Consider the following 25,340-nt stretch of genomic DNA (forward strand, 5'->3'; position numbering starts at 1 on the left):
TGTTAGCCAGGCTTTCTAAGGCCCACTTGACTTCACTCTCCAGGATGTCTGGCTCAAGGTCAGCAACTACATTGTCTGGGTTGTCCGGGATATCCAAATCTTTCTGATATAATTCCTCTGTATATTCTTGCCACCTCTCCTTGATGTCTTCTGCTTCAGTTAGGTCCCTCCCATTTTTGTCCTTTATCATGTTCATCTTTGCACAAAATGTTCCTCTAATATCTCCAATTTTCTGAACGGATCTCTGGTTTTTCCTTTTCTGTTATTTTCCTCTATTTCTTTGCATTGTTCATTTAAGAAGGCCCTCTTGTCTCTCCTTACTATTCTTTGGAAGTCTGCATTCAATTTTCTGTAGCTTTCCCTATCTCCCTTGCATTTTGTTTCCCTTCTCCTCTCTGCTATTTCTAAGACCTCGTTGGACCTCCACTTTGCTTTCTTGCATTGCCTTTTCTTTGGGATGGTTTTTGTTGCTGCCTCCTGTACAATGTTACGAGTCTCTATCCAAAGTTCTTCAGGCACTCTGTCCACCAAATCGAGTTCCTTAAATCTGTTCTTTACTTCCACTGTGTATTCAATAAGGGATTTGGTTTAGATTATACCTGAGTAGCCCAGTGGTTTTTCCTACTCGCTTCAGTTTAAGCTTGAATTTTGCTATGAGAAGCTGATGATCAGAGCCACAGTCAGCTCCAGATCTTGTTTTTGCTGACTGTATAGAGCTTCTCCATCTTTGGCTGCAGAGAATATAATCAATCTGATTTCAATATTGCCCATTTGGTGATTTCCATGTATAGAGTCGCCTCTTGTGTTGTTGGAAAAGAGTGTTTGTGATGACCAGCTTGTTCTCTTGACAAAACTCTATTAGCCTTTGCCCTGATTCGTTCTGAACTCCAACGCCAAACTTCCCTGTTGTTCCCTTTATCTCTTGGCTCCCTACTTTAGCATTCCAGTCCCCTAGAATGAGAAGAACATCTTTCTTTGGTGTCAGTTCTAGAAGGTGTTGTAAATCTTCATAAAATTGTTCAGTTTCAGTCTCCTCAGCAATGGTGGTTGGTGCATAAACTTGGATTATTGTGATGTTGAAAGGTCTGCCTTGGATTCTTATTGACATCATTCTATCATTCTGTCATAACACAATACAAATGCTACCGTTCGGACAGAAGCAATATGTAGGGACAGACTCCAGGTTTGTAATTTCCTTGAAGAAGAGAACTCCTTTTATTTATTATCTGTATATCTGTTTTCTCTCTGCACTGTATTTATTTGTTAGTAGCCTGACCTGGTTCGCTTATTTCGAAACACATCTATCTTTTACCAACTTTGCAATATTCCTAATTTAAGTTTTGCTTCCCCCCTCCCCGCCCCCAACGCACAAACAATTTATGTGAAAGTGTGAACACAAATTCAGGCTTGCCTATAAAGCAGGCTACTCTCCATTAAAGTGGCAAAGACTGGTTTTTAGCAACAGTTATTTGCAATCATTATCCCATGTAAAGAAAGTAAGATTCTTCTCCCCCCCCCCACCATGTTAAGTCTCACTGTGAAACATTAAGATGCAGGTTCAGCCCATGTACACCAGAAACTATTTACAGAACACCTATCAAGAACATGCTTTATTTTCCTTCACAAGGCATTCTTTCATGGAAGAGAAATATCTTCAACGCCCTTAAGCTACTGGTTACTTGATTGTGTTTCTAATGTTGGAGAATGCACCAGCTGATTTGCATTTTAAAAAGAAGTCTTTCAGGATCTTTCAGGCTCACAATGGATGTCTAAACCGTTAAATTACTATTTCTTTTATTGGCTTGAAAGACACTGCAGTTTAAGAGCATGACCCCCCCCCCCCCGCATGATTGTTCTTTACACTAAGTTGGGTCTCTGAACAATACTGACAGCTGCTATCAAACTGGGCTGCGTTTACTTTCAGTGCAGCTGCTGCTTGTAGGAACAGACAGGCTCCTGATGCCTCCTCCCCTCTGGGGAGACAGGCTGACACAGTGCATGTTCAATGAAGAGGAGCAAAGGTCCACTGAATTGTCAGCCCAATTTTATGCTACTCCAATTTTCCAGCCTGCACTTACAATCCCTTTCAAACAAATCAAGCATATGTCAGAGCATGAAACTTATTGTGCAGCGCAGGATAATTATTGATGTATACAAATGTGCAAAAGGGAGAGATGATCTCTTATTGGACCAACTTGGTGGAAATGTTCAAGTGAGAGAGAGGAGGAGGAGAGGAAGGGAGAGAAGAAAGGAAAGCAAACAGTCATAAGGAGTGAGGTTTGTTGCACCGAACACAAATGTTCTTCAGGCTATAATAGAATTGTCAGATCAGCTGTATAAGAAGCTCAGATGGGTGAAAAAGCTGGACTGCGGTAGTCATGACTAGACAGGAATGCATGTAGGATTTATGAACACCCAGTGGAAACTGAAGTATATTTCTACTGGCAGCAACACATCAGTACCTCAAATCCTAGAAAGCAGCAATCCATGCCCTAGAAGGCAATGGCACATACTTCTAAGCAAACATGCAGAAAAGGTTTCATGGAGTAGCAAGCAAAATTGTACTTTTATGGAACAATGCTTTCAGATTGGACCAAAATGAAATTAGGGCATGCAACTAATGAATAGTAGTCTGATTCTGGCAGAGAAAACACACGATTACAGTGAGGAAACCTGAGAGACACACTGCCATGTGCATGTGTTCAATTGTATGGAGACTGCCAAAGAATGAGCCAGAGTATTGTTATCTTTGGTTAGACTGGCACACTCCTAAGGATGAGAGGTCGAAGCTTCTTCCCAGTTCCAGTGTCAACATTTTTAAAGTACTGTTTAAAAGCTATTTCTAATGTTTCGTGTCTGTTGAAAAGGCTCCGTTGGTGGTTACCTGATATCTCTTTAAAATATTTTCATAATCAGACCTTTTTTTTTAAAGACTAGGTGGACTTTTGAGATGAACTTTTCAGTTTAGAAATTATCAGATAAGAGAGGGTCGACAAGACAGCAGACAAATAGAGACTTAATTACTATTTTTTTTAAGTAGTTGATTGGATGGAAGCAGGGAGACAAACAAGGATCTGGTTTGAAAAGAGGGTATGTTTATGCAAAGCTAATCTGTCAAGTGTAATAAAGCAGCTTGAATAAAATTTAAGCTGAAAATCCACTGACACTCCCAATTGCAGGGAGGGATAGCTATTAAAAGGAAATGAAGGTCACCCTCCCAGTTTATTTCACCTAATTGACTGCCAATAGCTTACCACAGGCAAAGCTACAGCAGATCTACAATTCAGAAACTGATAAAAGGAGAGTTTTCAAGCTGAGGCTCATTCTTCTAATCCTCCCTAGCTCTTACAGTTTTTTCCCCCCATCTCCAGTTGGGATGTAATTTTAAGCACAGATGGATTAACTGGTCCCATTGTCTGTAGACGTCATTGGACTATGGCACTGTTAATCCATACAGCAGCATGTCTAATTATCATTACAAAGTGTCTGAGGGAACTATAAAGACCAGCAGGGCATCTTCTCACAAGCAATTAACATAAATTGATAAATGAATAATTTGAATCTGCTCAAGGCACTTGCATATGAATAAAATCAGAAGGAGAACCACTGCTTATTTCAGCTCCTTTTGCTCTCTGAGAAAGGAAAAGAAACATGAATGGTGGTAACAGGACTTTGGAACTGGACTTACACAGAACATGTGGCTCATTAAGTTTAATATTGTTAGACAAGTTACTCCAATTCAGTGCAATTGGCAATCACTCACAACCACACGCTTTGGCACTATTTTGTACCTCAATGCAGCACATGACGTGAAAAAAACTGCTGGTGATTCCAGCATCTGGCTTTGGAGCAAGAGATTGGGAGTTTGATTCCCCACTGTGTTTCCTTGAGAGGGGCTGGACATGATGATCCATACTGTAGGGCCCGTTCCAGCTCTGCAGTTTTAAGATTATTATTATAATATACTGCAGCAGGTCAGCCCAAGGAAAATTGCACTTTCTTTCCTCTCCTCTTTCCCACAGGAAGAGACATTCAGAAACATTCACTTCTGCTTCCACACAGCTTGTTGTGTGATCCAAAACTGCGGTTAGCTGAAACATACCGGCTTCAGCACTCACAATTTGAAATTAACCATTGTAAATCGGTTTATTAGTCAAGATGACATCATCTGTGGTTTGGTAGAAAGGAGAGAGAAAAAAACCCTCCTACTTTGGAAAAGCAAGCAAACATCTTTAGTTGCTTCAGAGACTAGAGGTGTGCCAACAGGGGGAGAGTGTGGAAGGCGGAACCATCAGAAGATTCGGATGCCATAAAAATAATCTGTTAATCCTAGAGATTGTATTTCATCTCTGGCAACCTTTACTCTTGCAACCTCCTAACTGCCAAACCCCAAGCTATGAAACAGAGCAACACAACACATCTTAAAAATATATACAGTTATGGTTATGAGACACAAGCCTAAGTAAGCAGCATTGCCTTACAAATGGCACTTCCAGTAATTCTACTAATTTGAAAATCATGCAGGTGCCAAGACAAATGAAGCTTAGAGCTAGCATTATCAAAGCAGTTGCTATATATCAAAATTGAACGCATCAAAAGTACCAAAGCAATAAGAAAGGAAAGCTGGTTATACACACGGTAGGAGGTAGACCTGGAAGGCCACGTACCCCGATGATGGCATTCAGCTCAGCCATGGTCACCTGTTTGGCACGTTCAACGGCTTGAGCCACTTGCTGTTGATGCTGGAAAGACAAACATGTCATTTCCATTACTAGAACAACTATTAATTGAATTACATAATAGAGAAAATGCTGTTTTATTAGAGGCAGCTATGTTTCTGTATAGAAAAATGGAAACAATGTGACTTGCCTTTTAACAAGTCCTCAGATTTTTAGCAAAATTACAAGTGAAGCCATTGACTTCCGAACAGGTGTGTCCATGCATGTATACGGGTGCAAGTACATATATCCAGTGTTCATTTTAGAAAAATCAGTAAATCAAGAACTTCAATATAGAGGCCAAATGTGTACATCACAGTGAATGAGAAAACTGGAAAAGAGATCTACACTGTACAGTGTTGCCTCGCTTAACGATTACCTCGTTAAACGATGAATCCACTTTACGATGAGGTTTTTGTGATCGCAATAGTGATCCCAAAACGATGTTTAGATAGGGAAATTTCGCTTGATGATGATCGGTTCCCTGCTTCGGGAACCGATTTTTCACTAGACGATGATTTTAAAACAGCTGATTGGCGGCTCTAAAATAGCCACCTGCTGTGCAAAATGGCTCCCTGCTGTGCTTTAGGACAGATTCCTCGCTTTACAGGCAGCTAAAATGGCCGCCCCTATGGAGGATCTTCGCTGGACACTGAGGTATTTACCCCATTGGAACACATTGAACCAGTTTTCAGTGCATTTCAATGGGCTTTTTTGTTTTGCTTGACAAGGATTTCGCTTAACAGCGATTTCAACTGAATGAATTATCCTCGTCAAGCGAGGCACCACTGTACCACACTCACTTGCAGTGAGCTATAGTTTGTTTATGATGTTGTACAAACTTGGGAGTTTATGTTCCAGCTTTGTTTTCTCTCAAAAAAGACAGAGAAATAATCCAAAGTGTGTCTTTGGGCTGCACCTCCAGCTGGAATTTTAGGGCTGACTTAGCTAAGCTTTCCGAGATATTACAACTGGAATCACATACACAGTCATGTAGTTTCAGAAATAACAAGGTCTCATTCTATAAGCTGTTGTTACAGACAAAGAAGTGTAGAAGAAGAACAACAATTAAGGTGATAGATCAATGGCACAGTGCCATGACACTGTACTGCAGTTTAAAAACTAACCAAAGTCCTTGTTTAAACACAACAGTACAGGTCACAGCTACTACATTCCTATTCAGATATAAAAATAGAATACTGTTTGGTTATTCTAGCCTTTGTAATGTTAAAGTATGTCAACTGTTACAGTTCTACAGTCAATGCAGAGGGAAAGAAAATGAAATAGCAATTGAACAAGAATTGCCAGAACTTGGTTCTCGTTCTTGCATTCCCCAACACAGTTGTGCATCGATACAATACTAGGATGCCAAGTTATTTTAAAAAATAGACCTTTCCAGGAACTACATTTTACAAATGCCACTCAAAAACTTTTAGTCACCATTAAATGCCAAGATTTTATTTACACAGAATTTAACAAATCGCTAGACTAGCAGCTGCCAAGCTAACATTGGCATTAAAAAAATCTTGATAATCTCTATAAATCTACCGCCCCCTGTGTTGCAAAGAATAATTTTGTGGTTCAGCTATTTTGCCAGTTGTACAGTTGGTGTATCTCATCTCATCTGCTAGACCAAATTAACAGGGGGCTTGTGTACTTTAGCTATAACAGATGTTCCTCACTCATGTGAATTTTTATAAAATTAACATCTTAAAAATTAGCTAATTTACAAATAGAGATGCAACATAACTTCATTTTAACAGCTGAACATTCGTACTTACTTCTTGAGACAAAAATGGGATGACTTGTGCACAGATTGTATTCAATCTCTTGGCAATTTCTGTCTATAGAAGAAAAGTAAATATTTGGATTAAAACATGCCTTTTTTATTATTTGATTTATAAGATCATGTGAAGTAAAAATGTTATGAAAAATTAGAGCAACTCAACTTTACATACAATGTTTAGAATTTTACATGGCTAACCAGAGCAGAGTTCTTTCTACTGAAAGACATCTGTTATGTTTCTGGTATCTCATCTTTACATTTATTGGAGCACAAATCTATTTTTCCTTAAGTAGCTCATTAGCACTAGTTAAAATTTAGCACGAGCCAAAGGCTTTTAGATTGATAAATCTACTGTTTTTTCAAGTTATTAGGTCACAATATGAAACCATTTTTCACACAAGCTATTGTTCAGGAGTGCACTGCAAAAGTGAATTGAGGACCAGCTACCTGAGCAAATTAAAAGCTTAGCAAAATTAATGAAAGAAAAAAGAATACATTTTCATAGGAAACATTCAGTGTTTTTTTGTTCCCACTATTTCTGATCAAGGACAATTACAGGGTAGGGCTAAGTCTCTGGTAAACTCTTATCCACAGAACAAGACTACATTATTCTTATCTCAGGTAAACTGCCATCATAGTCTGGAAGACTTTAAATCAGATTTGTCTCAACTTGAAAATAATCTTTCAAATCAGGTTAAATAATATGACAGCACAGTACCCAGAACTGCTTTTTTGACCTGTCTGAGGTAAGTTTATAATCCAAGATAGCTGCAAGCACTATTCCACTCAGTTGTTTCATGTGTTTTAAGTCAGGTTTAAGGAAGCAAGGCAGAGCTGCCTTAAATGGATAAGGATAATAAACCTAGATTAAAAATGAACCAGTACTCAAACTCAATCAAATCTTCATTATCTAATGCATACGCCATGAAACCTTTTAAAGCTGGCACTTTCTTTGAACAAAGAGATCAAGAGACATGTAGACCAGAATCCTGTTGCTTTTTACTGTGAGTGGAAGAGAAATTACTGAGATCAACACAGCTGATTGACAATGCACCAGTTGCATGTTTATTGCAAGATGGTCATGGCTTTTACAATTTCACAATTGTAAAAGTTGTGCAGGCTTCTACAATTTTATTTCTGCACATGGTAAAAAAAAAAACAATAGACTTCTACCTGTTGTGGTGATGAGTCAGTCAAGTTTGCAGATTACCGCCGACAAACAGGCTACCAAACAACTTTTCATAGTAACCATCAAGAAGTGATCTATATGACCCTCATCATTAAGTAGTCATATGCTTATTACAGATTAATTCGAAGTATATGCTCTCAGAGTTTTCCAGCTCTGAAGAAAGTCTATCTTAGCACTACACTACTTGCTACTGTATATTTCCAACTAAAGACAGAACTATTGAGCATTAGATTAAACTCTGGGTCACCTTGGCATACTATGCTTTGAGAATACAGGTATCTTTCTCACAGCCAAACATTTTCTCCATCACCTCTTCTGCTACCATTTTTATTATTTATTTCTTTGTCCTGTGGATCTCCTGCCCTTTGTGCACAGTTTTTAGACCTGCTAAGAACCCTCTTTGCACAAATGTAACTCTTATATGTCATGTTCAGAGTGGCAGGGTTGTATTCTGCCAGCTTTTATCTCCTTCTACAGGAAACGGTGGAGGAAAAATCAAATGAGCAATGGCCAAGCTCCATGCCAAAATGTTCTGATGGAGTGGGAAAAATGAATCAGCTTTGTGTTTTCTAAATGCTGCATTCCATTCTGGGGGATGCACAGATGCCAGTTAAAGGACCAATAATATCCTTGCTTCCTTGGTGTGCCAACAATCTTGAGGAAAATGATACGAGGAGTATTGTCATTCCACAGGCCACACTCCACTTTTCTTTGCTCACTCTGATCTCTGGGAGGAGCTGAGAAAGCATAGTTCTCAGGGCTCCTGTGTGAACCGGAGGCTGCAGGCAGGAAATATAGGTTGAATATGGCCAACAAGACAGAGGATCCAAACCAGAAATGCTCCTGCCTCCAAGTGGAAAACATGGCTCTACATGGCATTTGATTGGGTTATAGCACTAACCTATCTTTCACAGCATACAGTGGTGCCTTGACTTACAAACTTAATCTGTCCCAGAAGATGTTCATAAGTCAAAAAGTTCATAAGTCAAAGCATCATTTCCCATAGGAATGCACTGAAACCCAATTAATCCGTTCTGGCTGTTTTTTGTTCTTATGTAAAGGTACAGTTTGTAAGTCAAAGCATTAGTTCCCATAAGAACTAATGCAAAACCAGTTAATCTGTCCTCTACCACTAGGGGGAGAATTTTTCTTCTTTTAACCTAAGATGAACTTAGGTTTAAAAAAGGGCAGGAAAGGAGGGAGGGAACAAACACCTTTTAAACAGAACACCTTTAAAACCAAGCAGATTTAAACCAAACCAAGCACCTTTTAAACCATTTTTTACATTTTAAAATTACAGTACCAGGCAGTACCAGGCAGTCCAAAGTCCATTTCCCGATTTTCCCGTTTTTGCTCCATTCGCAAATCAAAGCAAAATTTTGTGAATGGGGCTGTTCCTAACTCAAAATGGTCTTAGGTCGAGGCATTCGTAAGTCAAGGCATCACTGCGTCTGTAATGCCATTAACATAGCCCAATTTCCCCCCCCATCATTATAGCATCTACAATATTTGCAATTTGCAATTTTAGTCAACAAAATTCAAGCATGTTATTGTCTAACCACTGTGCCAAGAATTATTCTTTTATATCACTCCTCACTCATAGCTTGGAAATGTTACTACTTTTGACTACAATTCCCAGAGGCCCCCAACCAACAAGTGATTCTTTTTTCAAATGTTTTACGAAGGCTCAGTTCCTGCAACTCACTCCACTTAAGAGCCAGATAAATTACCCCCAACATTAACTCAATACATGAATTAGGCTACATTTTCTTTCTTTCCTTTTCATAAAACCCAAGGCCATAACTGCTGTGAGATATCCTGCAGCTAATAATGAAAGCTTTAGATGCAGAACAAAGACAATTTAAAAAAAAAAAAAACAAACTCCATTCCAGAAATCCTCAACAGGCCAAAATTCAAGGTTTAAAACAAAAAGGCAGAGATCCAAAGTGGTCAGCCAATCTAAAAATAAGCCGGAGTTTAAGGATATACTATACCGTATGCTCGCTGCTACATCTCTGAAATGCCCACTGCTGCATCTAAACTTCATGCAATATTCATGGCATTCTGAGCTTTTTGCCAGATTGATAAAGCTTATCGGTTAAGATTTCTGATCCGCAAACACATAGCAGACAGTTAAAACAATGAGGGATAAAAGGGAAAAAAAACCCAACAAGTCCTTGCAGATAGCTGATACATCCACACTAATTGCCCACATGGTCTTCTGTGGCTCACTAGCAAATCAGATTGCAGAGGCCATCCCTCCCAGGAAAGCCCTTGTGTTTGTGTGGCAGCTTTCCGTGGAGCAGGAGGCTCAAGTGCCCTTAATTGTTTATGTCTTTAATGCAAGGCCTCTTGAATGCATTCATTTTTAATAGCAGATTTGAGTGTGGGGCCTATGAAAGGCTGCACAGCAACGCCAGTCATTAGTCCTTACTATGGCAATGATGGCCTTTTGATTTATTTGCAAATGACAAGCTTGCTGGGCCCCAGACTCAAGTGCTGCCCTCCTTTTCCAAGCATCATTAAAATTAACATGAAGGAATTCAGCTGCATTTTGCAAGATCACATTGAGGCTGAAATTGTTCATTCTCTCTCCCCCCCCCCCCCCGGCTTCTTTTTATCAACATGTGTTTTGACCTAAACTGTGGCCAACTATGGAGTGCCGTTGCTTGTCATCTTCTCAAAAGATCATCCCTGAAACGAATGGGCAACAGTGAGGCCCAGAGCAACTTTTAAAAGCATTCATAGGTTTATGGCAATTTTAACCCTAACCCTACTGAAAGCTGTACATAATATTTTTCTATACCTTTTCTGCAGGAAGAAACAAGATATTTTTAAATATCAATTCAGCATTATTAAAATGTGCCTAAATTAAACCCAAGAGACCCTTTTCTTAAATAACCCAATTACAACTCTAGTCTCTTGCAGCTTGGTCAGGACAAGTACTTTTAATCAGATGTTTGCAGATTTATATTTTTGGACTACGGGTCCCAGAACTCCTCAGGCAGCAATGTTTTGGCACCTTCTCCAAGCACCTGCAGTCCCCAGGAACAATTATTCTGCAGTTTGTGGTGAAATCCTTGCCTGGATTCTTATTTGTTTGTTGCTCTCAGTGTGTTCTTAAAACATCCTACGTATTGAGTTAGGCTGCTGTTCCATCTGGCCCAATGTTGACCCCGTTTGGCAGCAGCTCTGCAGGGGTTTAAAGCAGCATTTTTCCAGCCTTAGCTAGAGATGCCAAGGACTCAACCTAAGCAAGTGCTCTGCTACCAAGCTATGATGAATAGGAAAAGGACATGTCTCTTTATACCTGCTGCATTTGAAATATTCACACACGCACGCACACACCTACATGCATATGTGTGGCAGTCAGGGGCGGTCATTAGCCTGACAATGTGGAGTGGCTAGAAGTCAGCAGAGGAGGAGACAGTGGTGTGATCAAAGGCTGGGTTCTGAAACTCCTGCCCCCTCTCTTTGCTTGACAATTGAGTCCTGAGAGTGGTACACAACTGGAAAAGACATACTCGAGCCACACACACACACACACACACACAAATGCAAAAGGTTGGTAGGAAAGAGAGACCAGCACTGTCTTTGTTTTCTACTTGGAAGAGTTAGAAGCAACAGTAAAAAGAAAAGGGGGAGGCATTCCAAAGTGGGCATTTGCTAATCACCACTTCATGGCTGTTCTACCATCTCCGTCATCTGCTGGCACAGATCAGTCCTGAGCTTACATCCAGTTCTCACTGGACGCGAGTCATCAAAACACCTGGCAAATAATTATTTTTGAAAAAAAATCACAACTCTTTGTAACCAATAATTCATGTGACTTTAAAAGTGTTCAAGGCATCAAAAACCTCTCACCCCTCCAGCTAGTTTTCCTCTCCTAAGAAGTCAAATGTGCATATACTGTATGCTGAGGCATGCATGCAATATCTTTTGCTAAGGTAGCATGGGAGTGCTCTGAATCATCAGAAATTTCTAACCCATCGTACGGAGTATGTCTTTGCTGCAAGTATGCCGTTTGCAACTTCACTGCAAGTAATCAAGTATGCCATTTGTAACTTCACTAAGGGTGATTGAGTAAAGGAGTATAGCATCCAACAGCCTCTTCTTGAAGGTGCCTTACTACCATGTGTTAATTCCTTCCTGTTTGTTTTCTCTTGTTTGAAAAGAGCACATTGTTGTGAATTCCTCATCGACCTTAGACTCAACCCTGCTGATAACAAATAAGAAATGTGTAAAAATGCTGAGTCCATGTTGCTTGTGCAGGACCCATTTTGCAAACATTTCCACACATGTCCCCTTTCAGAAGGCAGTTCAAAACTCTCTGCAAGACAGCAGTTATCAGAGAAGTGGGAACAAAATCTACTGTTGAGACAAACAGAAAGTGCCTCCTTCATATTCAAAAGCACGTCTCTTGGGTGGGAACACGATACATAGGAATTGTATTTGGTTGTTATAAGACTTTTGGAACTTCTTCCATCTTCCCCACTCCCTTAAATCCTGTGACACCTTCTCTAACAGGGGAACTCTGGAGGACCTGAAAACTCAAGCTTGTTTGCAACTTTGTCATGACCCAATAAAAGTTATTTCCCTACCAAGCATTCTAGAGTTGCACAGATTCTATATCTCAACAATACATCCCTTTCCAGTAATGTAGGCTTTCCAGCAGTGAGGGAGTATAACTAATAAGGCATCATACTGGACACATGCAGGCAAAAAACAGGCAAGCTTTCCCTTACTGACTGGCTTGCCTGAGTGGGATTTTTAAATAAATTGTTACGCATTACCGCTTTGAATGTATTTTTCAGTATTATATTTGCTTACCATTTATCAGAGTGGTATTTATCTGTTCCTTTTACACTTATTTTAGCATTAAATGTTGTCTCTTAACAATGTATGCTGCCTTGGGGTTTTTTTTTTAACAGAAAAAGGCGGGATCAAGGTATTTTAAATAATTAATAAGTAAATAAATTAAGTCACTAGGATTTTCTGTACACTTTGCATCCTTTGAGTTCAAGGCTACCCCAAGAACTTTATCACATTTCCTCACATTTTGTGGCGCCTCAGGCCAGCAGAAGTACCAGGTGCAGCCCTAACTTCAATAATATCTGGGCCTATAAATTATTATTTTCTTTATGCTGGTTTGCTAATGGGCTTCTCTTGCTTGTAAGATATATCTACTATTTATTATGAAGTGATACCCATAGGGGCATCACATGCTTTCCAGCCTCGATTTGTGACTGACTTCCAAACACCTTATTTTCAAAGCCTAGACCCTTTGTGAATGCACACAGCAAACGTTCCCTTCCCCACCCAAACATCATCCACCTTAACAGGTTATACAACAGATAGTAATTAAAAAAAAGAATCCATATGCTTAATTTTACCTAAAATAGGAAAAAAAACAACTACTGTAGAAAAAAAGAAGGGGGAAAAACAGGGCAAAAATGAAGATGTTTTAGGAACACCTAATAATGGCAATTAGGACTGCTACATTTGCCAAGATGACACAATGTACCCCCACTGCTAGCAATAAGAAAAAAAGTAACTAAAAAAAATACAAGATGGTTCCTTAAGGCACCGTGAAAGTGGGGGGAACACTATGATCACCTAATTGAAATTGAAGCAATACATTTAGGTTTGCCACAGAGTCAGCAAGCAACTGGGTCTAATGCTCAGCACTTGCACTGCAGAAGGCGCCACAAAATAGAGCAGAAAACTCAATCCGAATGAACAAAGTGTTCTTCTTGCCATTTATACTGTGTAACAGTAATCCGCCGGGGAATAAAGGTCAAGGCTGCACTTTTGGTCATTACTGAATCATCTGAGATGATCTGTGGTGAAGAAAATCGAAGGCTGTGAGCATGCAGCAAATGGTCTGACCTCAGACCAATTTTTGTCTCCATCTGTCTAACAGACATGAGGATAAAAGCTCTTTGCAGGGTGTTCTTGTGGGTTTTTTTTATACTCGCACTGCAAGCCAGGAATCAGTCTGACATAACATTAATAAGGAAAAAGTTGCCTTTCATGACACAAAAATATACTTAGCTTGTTATTTGTTATCATTTGAAAACACTCCCTTCTTTCTGCAGGCTGTTTTCCTAACTTTTTAAAATTGGGACACAATAGGTGGATCCAAAGGTGCTACGATGCGCAAGGGAAGTTTTTATGTTTGGTCTCAAATTGATCAACAGATGGAGGAGGGAAGCATGGGCAATTCCTGAATCTAAAGCCTCTCACCAATACTGGCTTTGGAAGACAAGGAAGTTCCTCCAGTAAGACACTGAGGGAAATCATGGGTGTACTTTACTGGCAGGCTTCCCAAGCAAAGGGAAGTCCCTCACACTTGTTGTGTTTCAGCAGATGTTTTCATTGGTTACATTTCCATCGCATCAAGCTTTCTTCCAATGAGCTCAAGGCAGCATAAATGCTCTGACTTCTCTCCACTCTGTCCTCGCAACCTATGAGGTAACTCAGGCTGTGATGGAAGGACTGGTTCAAGGTCACTTTCATCATGGTTCCAGGGAAGCCAGAACCGGTATCTCTCAAGTCCCAGTCCAAGCCTTGTCCTGTTAATTTGTTCCATCTATGTACAGTGGTGCCTCGCTTAACGACGATAATCCGTTCCAGGAAAATCGCCGTTAAGCAAAAACATCATAAAGCAGGAAAAACCCCATTGAAACGCATTGAAACCCATTCAATGCGTTCCAATGGGGTAAAAACTCACCGTCCAGCGAAGATCCTCCATATAGCGGCCATTTTTGCTGCCTGTATAGCGAGGAATCCGTCCCTAAACACAGCGGGGAGCCATTTTAAGCATGCGGTGGCCATTTTGAAATCGCCAATTAGCTGTTTTTTAAAAAGTCGTTTTGTGAAGAATCGGTTCCCGAAGCAGGGAACCAATCATCACAAAGCAAAATTCCCCCATTTAGACCATCGTTTTGCAACTGCAATTGCAAAAAGATTGTCATTAAGCGGATTCATCGTAATGCGGGGTAATTGTAAAGCGAGGCACCACTGTTTAAAGCTCACACAATGAGGCTAGCATCCTAGTCCTGCTTCCTCCATCCCCAGATTCATGGCTCTACCACAAGTGAAGGGTAACAAGTCTGAAAAGTGTGATCCCCTACTATTAGCAAACACCCTCCAAATGATTCAGGATCACATGGAGAGTCCTAACAGATTGTAAAGCATTCCCTCTTCAGACTTTTTGCCCTCCACACATAGAAGGCTGACAGAAATGCTGAAGAAAGGGCAGAGACTAGAAGCACAAGCTTTATACATGGGCAGGAATGACCAAAAAGGACTACACTTTCTGGTGATAGAAAATATATGTATATTTTCTCAATACACACTAAAACAGTCAAGCTATGCACAAGCCCAGAGACCTTTGGGTAGTTTGGGCAGCATACAAGTAAATAAATAAATAAATAAAGTCAAGTGTTATATATTTAGTCATATGGCCCTCTTTCTGATTATGTTTGTAGTTTGTTTAATTTCAAAGAGCTGTTAGGAAAAAAATTGCAGTTACTATTAAGCTGTTAAATATTCAAATATTTAAAGTCATTGACTCCCCAAATATTTTGCTGTACACAATCACTGTCAAATTTAGGTTTAATGGCCCTTTCCCCACCTCTACTATAAAGACAAGCATTATTAAAAATATTTTTCTTAAAACTAAATATGCTTGTGCCTTGTTTCGGCACTGGCAGCAAGTCACTCCGAGACAACCTGCCACTTCGAAAACTTTAAGCCCCCACAGAATATCAGTGTCAAACAACAGCATGTCAACCTAAGATTCAATTCAGGTAAGTGCCACTGCCAAATGTTCTTGTTCCCAGACGTGCTTTAAGATTATTTTTATGGCGTAAAATTTAATTTGTTCCAACTCACATCTCCATGACAACATTGGCTAGCCCTGCAAATCATTTGGGTAATTGGATATCTTATCTCTCTATTGCTCTCAAATCAAATGATTCTGCTAGAATTGTAACAGCCAATCAAGTTTACAGGTCTCCTGAGTAATAGACTTAGAAAAGTAGCCACATTCATCTCCTATTTACAGCCATATTAACCATTACACACACAGACAAAAAGCCATAGAAAGTGGCCTTCACTTATATTTCAAGTTATCCATGCTGTCATCGTTAACATTGTCATCAACAGAAAGGAGTGGGAAAACTTAATCTAAATAGATTAAAGTCAAACTGATAAAAGGCACATATACGCATTTCAAATGAGCTTTGATCAGTGCCTGTCTAAATGTATTTGCAACAGAACATCACCACAAATCTGTCCAGCCTCCAATATATCCAGTGTAATCATGGTGCATTCACATAATAAGAATGCTACATTGCATGTTTTTACCTTCCCCTCTAAAGAATGCAAATTTGCATAATAACTCATGCATATCTGTATGCTGTCCGATAGCACTCACATTTGGAGATGCCAAATTTAAAAAGGGATACAAACTACATTACAGACTCCTTGTTGGTCTCAATAAGTCATTTGCAGTCTGATTCACAAGTCAGCTGAAACCAGGGTAATTTGATTGAAGCAGACCTAATTCTCTTAACTGGTTAGTGGATGAGACTGTTAATTGTTCACCTTTTCGTTTCTTTTCAATCTGTGAGCTCTGTGCTTTCTGCTCTCTGTTAGGCCTACCTCACGCATGGCCAATTTCCAACAATGGCATCACTTCCATGGAGAAAATTGTAGGTAAAGTCACATGTCATGGATGCAGATCTGCTTCTTCTAAAACATCCCCAGGCCAACTGGAGATGTCCAGTAGTTGTTGCTATGCACATATTTCTGCACTTGTCACATACAATATATGTATGCACAGAGCTTCCCTATGCCTTACGCTAAAGCTACACCTACATAGAATATATACATATACAAAGCAAGCCTAGATTTCTTTTTTATTTAACTCGTGGTAACTCTAACATCTAAGTAAGCTGCTATGAACATTATTTTTATATATTCAGAGTTATTATACACTACTCATCTGGTGAACTAGTAGTTGTCCTATTGATGCCCCATTATGCTCCAGGCCATCATTCTTGCCACTATACCACAATGGGGAATATTCTAATTTTCGTCCATGAAGAGAAGTTACATAAGAAGTGATAGCAAATTTTTCAGTTCTCAGAAATATTTAATACCACTGATATATTGGTACTTTGAGACAATAATCTAAGAGCTGATACACACAACTGCATATCACAATTTCTCATTCACAACACACTCAGCTTAAATAAGAGCTGCTTCCACTTAAGAATATTGCACTCGGGGTAAGAAAAAGCAATACAGAGGCTCTTATTTTTCTTTCTTTCTCATAATACTAGAACCAGTGGAGTTATCCACTGTTGGAAAATTCTAGATACATAAAATGAAGCATTTCATCACACAGCACGTATTTAAACTGTGGAGTTCACCACCACAAGACAGAGTGAGGGCCCCCAACTTGGACAGCTTTTGAAAGAGGGCTGGACAAATTGGTGGAGACTGGAGTTCTCAAGCATTACAAGTCATGAAGTATCTCTAGTGCCGGGGAAGTATGGCTGTTAGTGCCCAGCTGTGGGGCAGCATGTGTGGGAGGGTTCTATTGCCCTCATGTTCTCTTGTGGACTTCCTGAAGGCATCTGGTTGGCCACTGTGAGGACAGAATGCTGGACTAGATGGGCCTTTGTACTCAACAAGGACTATCCTTAGGCTTTGGGGTCCTTCTGTTGGAAGGGCCAGTTCATGTATAAATAGGTGAACTTCTGTCATCTTGGTATGCTGAAGATCCTGAGTGGTGAATACGGGCTTGCAGAGTCAACCTGGACCTGAAATCCTAAACAGAGCTGCATGACACTAAATCCCCCAATATCCTGCTCGAATCTACTTCTCAGTAAGTATCGTATGTTTAGGATTCTGCAGTGTGTTACAAATGGATAAAGGGGGTCCTGTCAATAGAAGAGCTGCAATCCTCTAAAGGTTTGCACAACCTTTTGTTTCTAATAGTGTGAAATGAAACTTTTGCCACAAACATAAAACAGTAGCAGTGGTCACTGTAGCACATTTGCACATCCAGCTTCTCTCAGGCACTTTCAATCCAAGTGGAATAAACTGAACAAGCCCTTGTAAGAGCTGGGGGGGGGGGAGTGTTTGAGCATGTCTCACCCCACATCTTTTAGGCTTAGCTGAATGCCATCTTGACCAGCCAGCAAACAAAGACCCCTTTTGCTTTGCTCTCCTTCTATAAAACTGAAAGCTACCTTTGTGTTTTCACTCACTAATCCATAGAAGCCTTTCACATGGCACAAAACAGAGGTTGCAGCATTTTGTTCCCTAAATCAATTTTCTTCTCAGCCATCCACTCGATGTTCCAGCACAGAGAAAGAATAGTCTTTCCCTTCTAATTCAAAAATCCATACTGCCATTGCCCTTGCAAACTGCTAAACAAGCAGTATTGGCAATTCACTTGTGTTCAGTAATATATTTACTGCAAATCCCAATGGCTTGCCTCCTAATGCAGTTTTCTATTGTGTCTGTTCTTGTCAATACACTGACTGGTCACCTTACTCCATAAGCTGCTTCGACTGACTGTTTACTCAAGATATCAAAAGGCTGAAAACACAACAACAAAAAAACACCACCAAAAAAAAAAAAAAAACAACCCACCAGGCAGCCTGATTTTCTGTCCAATAATTTTCGAAAGCCTTGCTACCCAGAGCTGCCATTTAGCCACAGGTTTCTGTCACTAATCTAGAAGGAACACAGTGCACAGCAAGTCAGCCATGTCTGAACTTTAATCATTTCCCCTGAGTTTAACTGTTTAGAGAACTCTGATTAACAAAGGTAAAGATCCAGATAAGCACTCCTAACATAAACCAAATGGACCTCATTGTTGCTCTCTAGCTGGAAAGAGGCATATCCAACTACGACTATGCTCACTTGTCTCTTTCCTCTTCCAGTCAACTTAAACATCTGGCTGGAACACATACTACAGTCTTCTCCTAGGAATGTATCATTCCAGAATGGGTGTGCATCAAGTTCTTGTGGGTAGTTCCAACTTATGTGCAGTTATTAATGTTGCAAATCAAACATGGTTGGTGATGCTGAAGCCAAGTTTGCTTCTTAGATGGAGATAATGCAGCATGCAAGTTGTTCTCAAGCTCCTTTCCAGCTAGCAGTTTGGAATTTATGGCCCATCTCTTAAAACAGAGGACAGCTAGGCAATCTGGGCTATTTGTTCGCTGTTTGTTTTTTGTTTTATATTCTTAATAGTCAATTCAAGGTACCACCTGTTCCTGCATTTGTATTGTTTCCACAACCATGCGGCCTCGTCCTGATTTTTCCAGAATGGATTGTTTGTGGGAGAGCATTTGCCCATCACATTCATCTTACACACTAAAGAGCCTCTACAAGATCCTAGAGAGCAGAGATGAGGAACCTTCAGCCAAACTATGGGGCTTCTCCCTCAAGAAGATACAAATTTCTTCAGGGTTTTTATCACTGGTCTCTGACAATGAGGCCTAAGAAGGAAGCAGCTGCATTGCACTGAGCTCTGGTTTGCGGCCTGAGGTCCTTCTGCACTGCCGCTTACTCCCAAGCAGACCCACTTACAACCAAGCAGCACTTTTTAGGCTTGAAAGGAGTTACAGTGGGGCTTTCTCCTAAGTGGAAACACACAGAACTGAGCTGTGCTTGGCAAGCCCAAGCATTGCTGCACTTTAGTACACTCCTAAATAGTTACATATGAAATTGGGTTGTGCTGAAATTGGTTCCTAACCCATCTTGCTACAAAATACTAAAGAGTTTAAATTCAGGGGAGGGCGAAGGACACCATGGTTATCTAAAATCTTAACCCTTACCCTGTTTTCCACTTCATGTGCATCCTCTTTTCCATTGCTGCTTTCATTCGTCCCCTCCCCATTAAGAGGTATGTTTTGTTGTTGTTTTTAAACTGAGGTAGTGTAGCTGCGTCTGAGCTATACCACGTCACACTGGAGACAGGTATTCCCAACCATTACTTATCCATGCAGAACACAATCCCCACATGTAGAAACTGAGGTAACTAGAATCTTGTCTTCCTGACACCTAGTTTGTCGTGAAGCTCCCCGCCACAGCAATACCAATGAGTACAGCCCAGATTAAAATGTATTACCTCAGTGAGGACTAGTCTGTTACCAACAGCCTTCTCAAAAAGGCTACAGAGAACCAAACAAGTCTTTTAACTGCCATTACTGTAGTTGCTTTCTACTGATGATGCAACAAGCAACTGGGAAGAAACAGGGTCCTGAATATATGGGTTCCTTAGAACAGAGGTTCCCAACCCCCCGGTCCATGGCCCAGTGCTGGTCTAGGGCCTGAGCTGGACCAGGCCATGGAGACAGACCTCCCATCCCCCCCCCGCACAGCCCCTCTGAGCATGTGTGCGCCTGCCAACGCCCACGTGACCTCTCCCCCACCCTTTTGAGCATGTGCACAAGCTGTGCTTTGTGCATGTGCACAAGCTCACCCGAGCCCACACGAGCACCCTCCCGCTCCTTCGCACAAGCACACGAGCGCGAGGGGGTGCCCCACCTTCCCCAGCTGGTCTGCGGGGTTAAAAAGGTTGGGGACCCCTGCCCTAGAAGACATAGTGAGGTTTTGAAGCTATTTGGTAGCAAGAAGGGGGGAGGAGGAAACGAGCAAAGGCCCACCTGTCAGTTTCAGGATGGCAGGAACTCAAATGCTGAAGTACTTGATATCATCCTTCACTGAGTTCACCAGTGATCCATCTATCTCACTTTGGCCGGCTGCCACAGAGCAAAGACTAACCTCACACCTCAACCATTTGGAGGCTTTTAACACATAAGGTTTACCTTCTGGTACATTCTAGACACCAACAGACATGACTGGCAAGAACGACACACACTGAAGTCTTCCCAGGCAGCTACTAATATCCAAGATTGCTCTTTGTCTTGGCACAGAATTTACCACAGTGACCACCACTCACCCTGAACTGCCATAACGAGCAAGTCTTTTAGACATGAAATACTGGCATAAAGCTCAGGACCTTTACTGCAGTTCCCTCAAAAGATTTACATCGGGTTTCGAGACTTGAGTGCCAATGCAGTTTTCCCAAATATTAGCTGGAGAAGGAATTCACTGTCAAATTTCCCATAATGACAAAAATGCACAAGTAACTGAGAACACTGTAAGCTCATAAAGACAATAACATGATGTCTCACATGCACATCCCCCCCCTCCCAAAAGGGAACACTATTACTACTTCTGTCAGGCACAAGAAAACATCAGTACAGGTTATATGAAAATAATGCTTTTTGTTCCCTCTGCCCTCTTCTGTGTTTCTATGACTTTGTTCTAGAAACAAGGGTTTGGACCTTTATATCCTATGAGAACAGGTCCACTCATGAGAGAGTTCAACTGGCCAGAGGGATAAATTCCCTTACACTAGCACATTTGAACCCTGAAAATTCTTTACCTCACATTGCAGTACTCTTATAACCTGCAGACTGTTTGGAAAAAAAATCAAGTAAATGTAACTGGTGGTATTCAGTAGAAGAAGCAGGTGATAACCCTCCCAAAACTCAACTCTACAAAAGGCGGCCAAAAGTCCCAACCTAATTCAATGCCTACTTTTTTCAAGACTTCTTTAAGGAGGTTCCATGACCTTTTACTACCTTCTGTGAAGCAGCAAACAGCAGGTTTTCAGATCTAGAGTTAGCTACCCTGTTTCCCCCAAAATAAGACCTAACCTGAAAATAAGCCCTAGTAGGATTTTTCAGGATGCTTGTAATATAAGCCCTACCCCCAAAATAAGCCCTAGTTAAGTGAAACCCCACCCTCCACCATTGTGCAGCAAGCAGAAGATGACATGACTGTATTTGAATAAATGTAGATTGTTGTACATGAAAAAAATAAAACATCCCTTGAAAATAAGCCCTACTGCGTTTTTGGAGCAAAAAAAATAATATAAGATCCTGTCTTATTTTCGGGAAAACAGGGTGTGTATGTCAGAACACTAACACTACTTCATGGCATAGGAGGATACAGAATAGTTCCCTTTTCTGCCTTCTTGACAAGGGAGAGATTTAGCAGTGGGATCAGGAAACAGAATATGAGATTATATCCCTCTCAAAATTCATTTACCTGGCCAAGTTCACAAAAAGAAACATTTTTCAGACTCCTAAAGTTTAAAAACCAGGACTAGATGATTCTTATTAATGTCCTCCATTTGATGACTTAATGTTTTAAATCTGGTTTATATTGGCTTTGGTGTAGCATTTTATTGTACTGTACTGCTTTCTATTATATTGCTTAATTATGCACTGTTTTTAATTTATTGGGTTATTTGTATTTATGTGCAGACTGTTAACCACCCAGAGAGTGCACATTGTACAACTGGGTGGTATGTAAGTTAAATAAATTAATAAACAAGCATTCAAATCTACAAAAAAAGTACTGTGCTAACAGTAAAGAGTCACAGCAAAACTGTGCAATACATAATTTCCTCATCAAGGAGAAATAATTGTCTATCAATGTTAGAAAAAGCAATTACAGTGCTTCATTGTACGTTTTTTTGTGGGAGTGCAGAAAGAGATCTAGGAAGGCATTCATGGGGAGGGGGGAACACTGGATACAGACCTCACTATCATTAAAGCTTGGTGAAAAGTTTCCCCATCATTGCATTTTTCAGGAGGCAAAAAAAGAGATGTTGTCAGATATGACAACTTTTGTGTCCACTGATGATGCCTTGCTAAGCATTTGGTTATAAGCCATAAAGCAGGAATAATTTCAGCCTGTCAGGAGTCTAGCTAATGCCCAGTTTCCCCCAGAGAGAATTCCTGTCAAATGTAATGAGAGCTCTGAAGGCCCTCTCTCTACAACATAATGAGCACTTAGGCCAGGCTGGTGATCAGCCAGCAAAAAGCATCAATTTGAGCCTGGCTACACCCTAGGGGCTACACATCACCAGTTTTAATAAGAATTATGATTACTCTCTACCAAACGCCCAGTAGGAACATACTGTCCATGTTTAAAATCAGGATGGTTTATTTCCTCCACCCACACACTTTTTAATGCCCAAAGATTACCTAGACAGACATCATGGGGGTTTTTTTAGAGCATTTTGCTCTGGCGGGGACAGGATTTACTAAATTCTCTGCAATTGAAAGCAATGTGTGTTAAAAGTTAGCATTTATCTACTGTACTCTTCTCTATAGTTTTATATATTTATTACACATATTTATAGATCACTGTTATGCCCACCAGGGACAGCTCCCAAGGTGATATATATATCTACTGTATATTGAAAAAATAATTAAAAAGAGAGAAAGTCAAAGGCCAGACAGTTTGACTAGCTGCTGAAAGCTCAACAAAAATGGAGCTGATCCAGGAAGAAGTGCCACCATCTTGGTGCTGCTACAGAGAAAGTCCTCCCTCCCATTCTTACTGCCCTGGGTTATGAAGGTAACAGAACTGCTGAATTTAATGAACTTGCCAACTCATATTACATATGAATACAGCATTCGCCAAACTGTACATCTATGTAGTACAGGAAATTCACACTGTCACACAAAATCTAACATAGGCAATTCCACACCATAAGAACTCATACAAAAAATAATAATAACAAAACTGACATAGGAATTTCACAGATTAAGCCACAGGTCTCCACTTGAAAGCTCTTTAAACTTTATTGGTTTAATGTTTAAAAGTGAATTCAGTGTTTACTTCCTTTTCTAAATTGCCCATCTTTTCGTTACCCTAGAAGATATTCGAGTGGCAGTCATAACGTTAAGCAAAAGTAGAACCAATTAAACCCCCCCAAAAATACAAACCATGATATAGCACAAGGTGTTGCATATAAATCTCAGTTTAATAAAAAGGAAAACCATAAAAAAGATTAGACCTTTTGTTCGTCCAAGATAAACTTTAGAATTTCTATCAGTACAAGAATAATATTTCAGGACAATCATAGCAGGAAATTATTACGAAGAACAGGAGAACCAAATTCTTTCTTTTTTTTCCCTCTCCTTTTTAAAACTGTTGCTACATCAGCAATACACTCAAAGCTATGATATTCGCATGAGTGAATAATTTCTGTCAACATGCACTACCAAATGCACTAACTACACCTAAAATACATCAACTAATAACATTGTCATTATTTCTTTAAACCTCCAAATACAATATTCTGAAACCTGATGGCTCTTAAAGCCCGACCCAAACCCCCCCCCACGCACCCAAATCAAAGAGCCCAGAGTTACAAAAGCAGAATTCAGCACTGAAACACACTTGCTTAATGGAACCCTTTGAATACACTGAAGATGTGAAGCCTGAACTAATCAATTTCTTCACTGTGCCCTAGCCGGTCAGCCATGCTCTTTAATTTAATGAAACAAGAGTTTTAGATGAAATAGCACATATACATCAAGAAAGAATTGTATTGTTGCACTTTGAAATGTGTCCAACTGTGCAACTTCATCTAATGATAATTTTTTAAAGAGGCCATCGATTTCTGAAAGACTTATTGTACCAGCAACTTGATGAAAAAGTGGATGTCAGCATATCTACAGAATACTTACACCCTGCCATTAATGCTTTCTTTGGCAGACAATAACTACTCAATTGAAGGTCCTTTGGGCTGAGCAATCATTTAGCTTTTCTTCCCTTATGAGGTCCTTAGTGCCTTGTTCCAGTTCAATACTCTTTTTATTCACCATTATAGTGGCCATAAGTGTGAATTTTATGGGAACTTGCAAACTCAGTCATAACGGAGAGCTTTCCAAGTCACTAATCTTTTCATGCTTTTACACTGCTCGGAGCCGAGCAACCCTCACCATATGCTGCGTAGACATAAAAGACTGGGCAGGTGGACCCAAGGTTGTGCCAAAGTGGAATTTCCTCAGAGGAATCCATTTCCTTGAAAGCATTTAACTTCAAATGTCTTTGAAGCACTGTTGACGAACAGGACACTCCCACAGCTATCTTAATTGCTTTTTACAAAGCTTGTATAGCCAACTGGAAGTTTACAGAAAATCTGTCTAGTTTGCCTCTACCCTTCCTCGCCCTTTTTTCGAGTGGTAATTTTTAACTATAAATACAAAGATTCCCCATCAAAACAAAACCACCTCTGGTGATTTTTAAATTATCAGATTCTTACCTGTTTGTGCATTTCGATATTTAATCCGTATGACATTTCATAGTACTGTGAAAAAACAAAAGGGAAAAAGTCTGTTAAAAATAAAAAATACAGCTTAGTGATCGTGTCAGGCAGAAGACTGTTTCTCTCTTGCTTTGCAGGGTGAGCAGAGTGATTTCAGCAGACTTTGTAACAGCTGTAAGACAGTAGGACAATCTGCCCTGGGAGACTGTGGGCATTTCCCAAAGGTATTTAATCAAAGGGTGGATAGCCCTCCATTGGGGATGGGGGGGGGGCAGGGTTGGACTAGATAACTTCCAAGATCCCTTTCAGTTCTACAATTATGAACTTTAACAAAACAAACAAGTAGCCAAAGTCGTATTTACCATCACATAATGTCTTTGCATTTCTGTCTTTTCACTTGCCAGTTTCTCACATTCCAATTTAAGGCTAGGGAAAAAGAAAAACAGGTATACTTAAGTATGTCAGTTTGACCATTTC

General features: G+C 40.1%; 1 protein-coding gene across 5 annotated transcripts in view; it reads right to left on the reverse strand.

Moving 5' to 3' along the window:
• Positions 1–25,340, reverse strand: part of LOC110088427 (transducin-like enhancer protein 1) — an 82,412-nt gene that overhangs the window by 53,829 nt on the left and 3,243 nt on the right. For 2 of the 5 annotated variants that reach the window (XM_072992250.2, XM_072992248.2), the window contains exons 3-6: positions 25,226–25,289; positions 24,861–24,905; positions 6,500–6,562; positions 4,668–4,742 (exon numbers count right to left, since the gene is read on the reverse strand). In XM_072992250.2, coding sequence (XP_072848351.1) covers positions 4,668–4,742; positions 6,500–6,562; positions 24,861–24,905; positions 25,226–25,289 — 247 coding nt within the window. Of the gene's footprint in view, positions 1–4,637; positions 4,743–6,499; positions 6,563–24,860; positions 24,906–25,225; positions 25,290–25,340 lie in introns of all 5 variants that reach the window. The other 3 variants (XM_072992249.2, XM_072992247.2, XM_072992251.2) reach the window with 2 other exon arrangements.

The sequence above is a fragment of the Pogona vitticeps genome, chromosome 2 (assembly GCF_051106095.1).
Source record: "Pogona vitticeps strain Pit_001003342236 chromosome 2, PviZW2.1, whole genome shotgun sequence".
In the NCBI taxonomy this organism is placed as follows: Eukaryota; Metazoa; Chordata; class Lepidosauria; order Squamata; family Agamidae; genus Pogona; species Pogona vitticeps.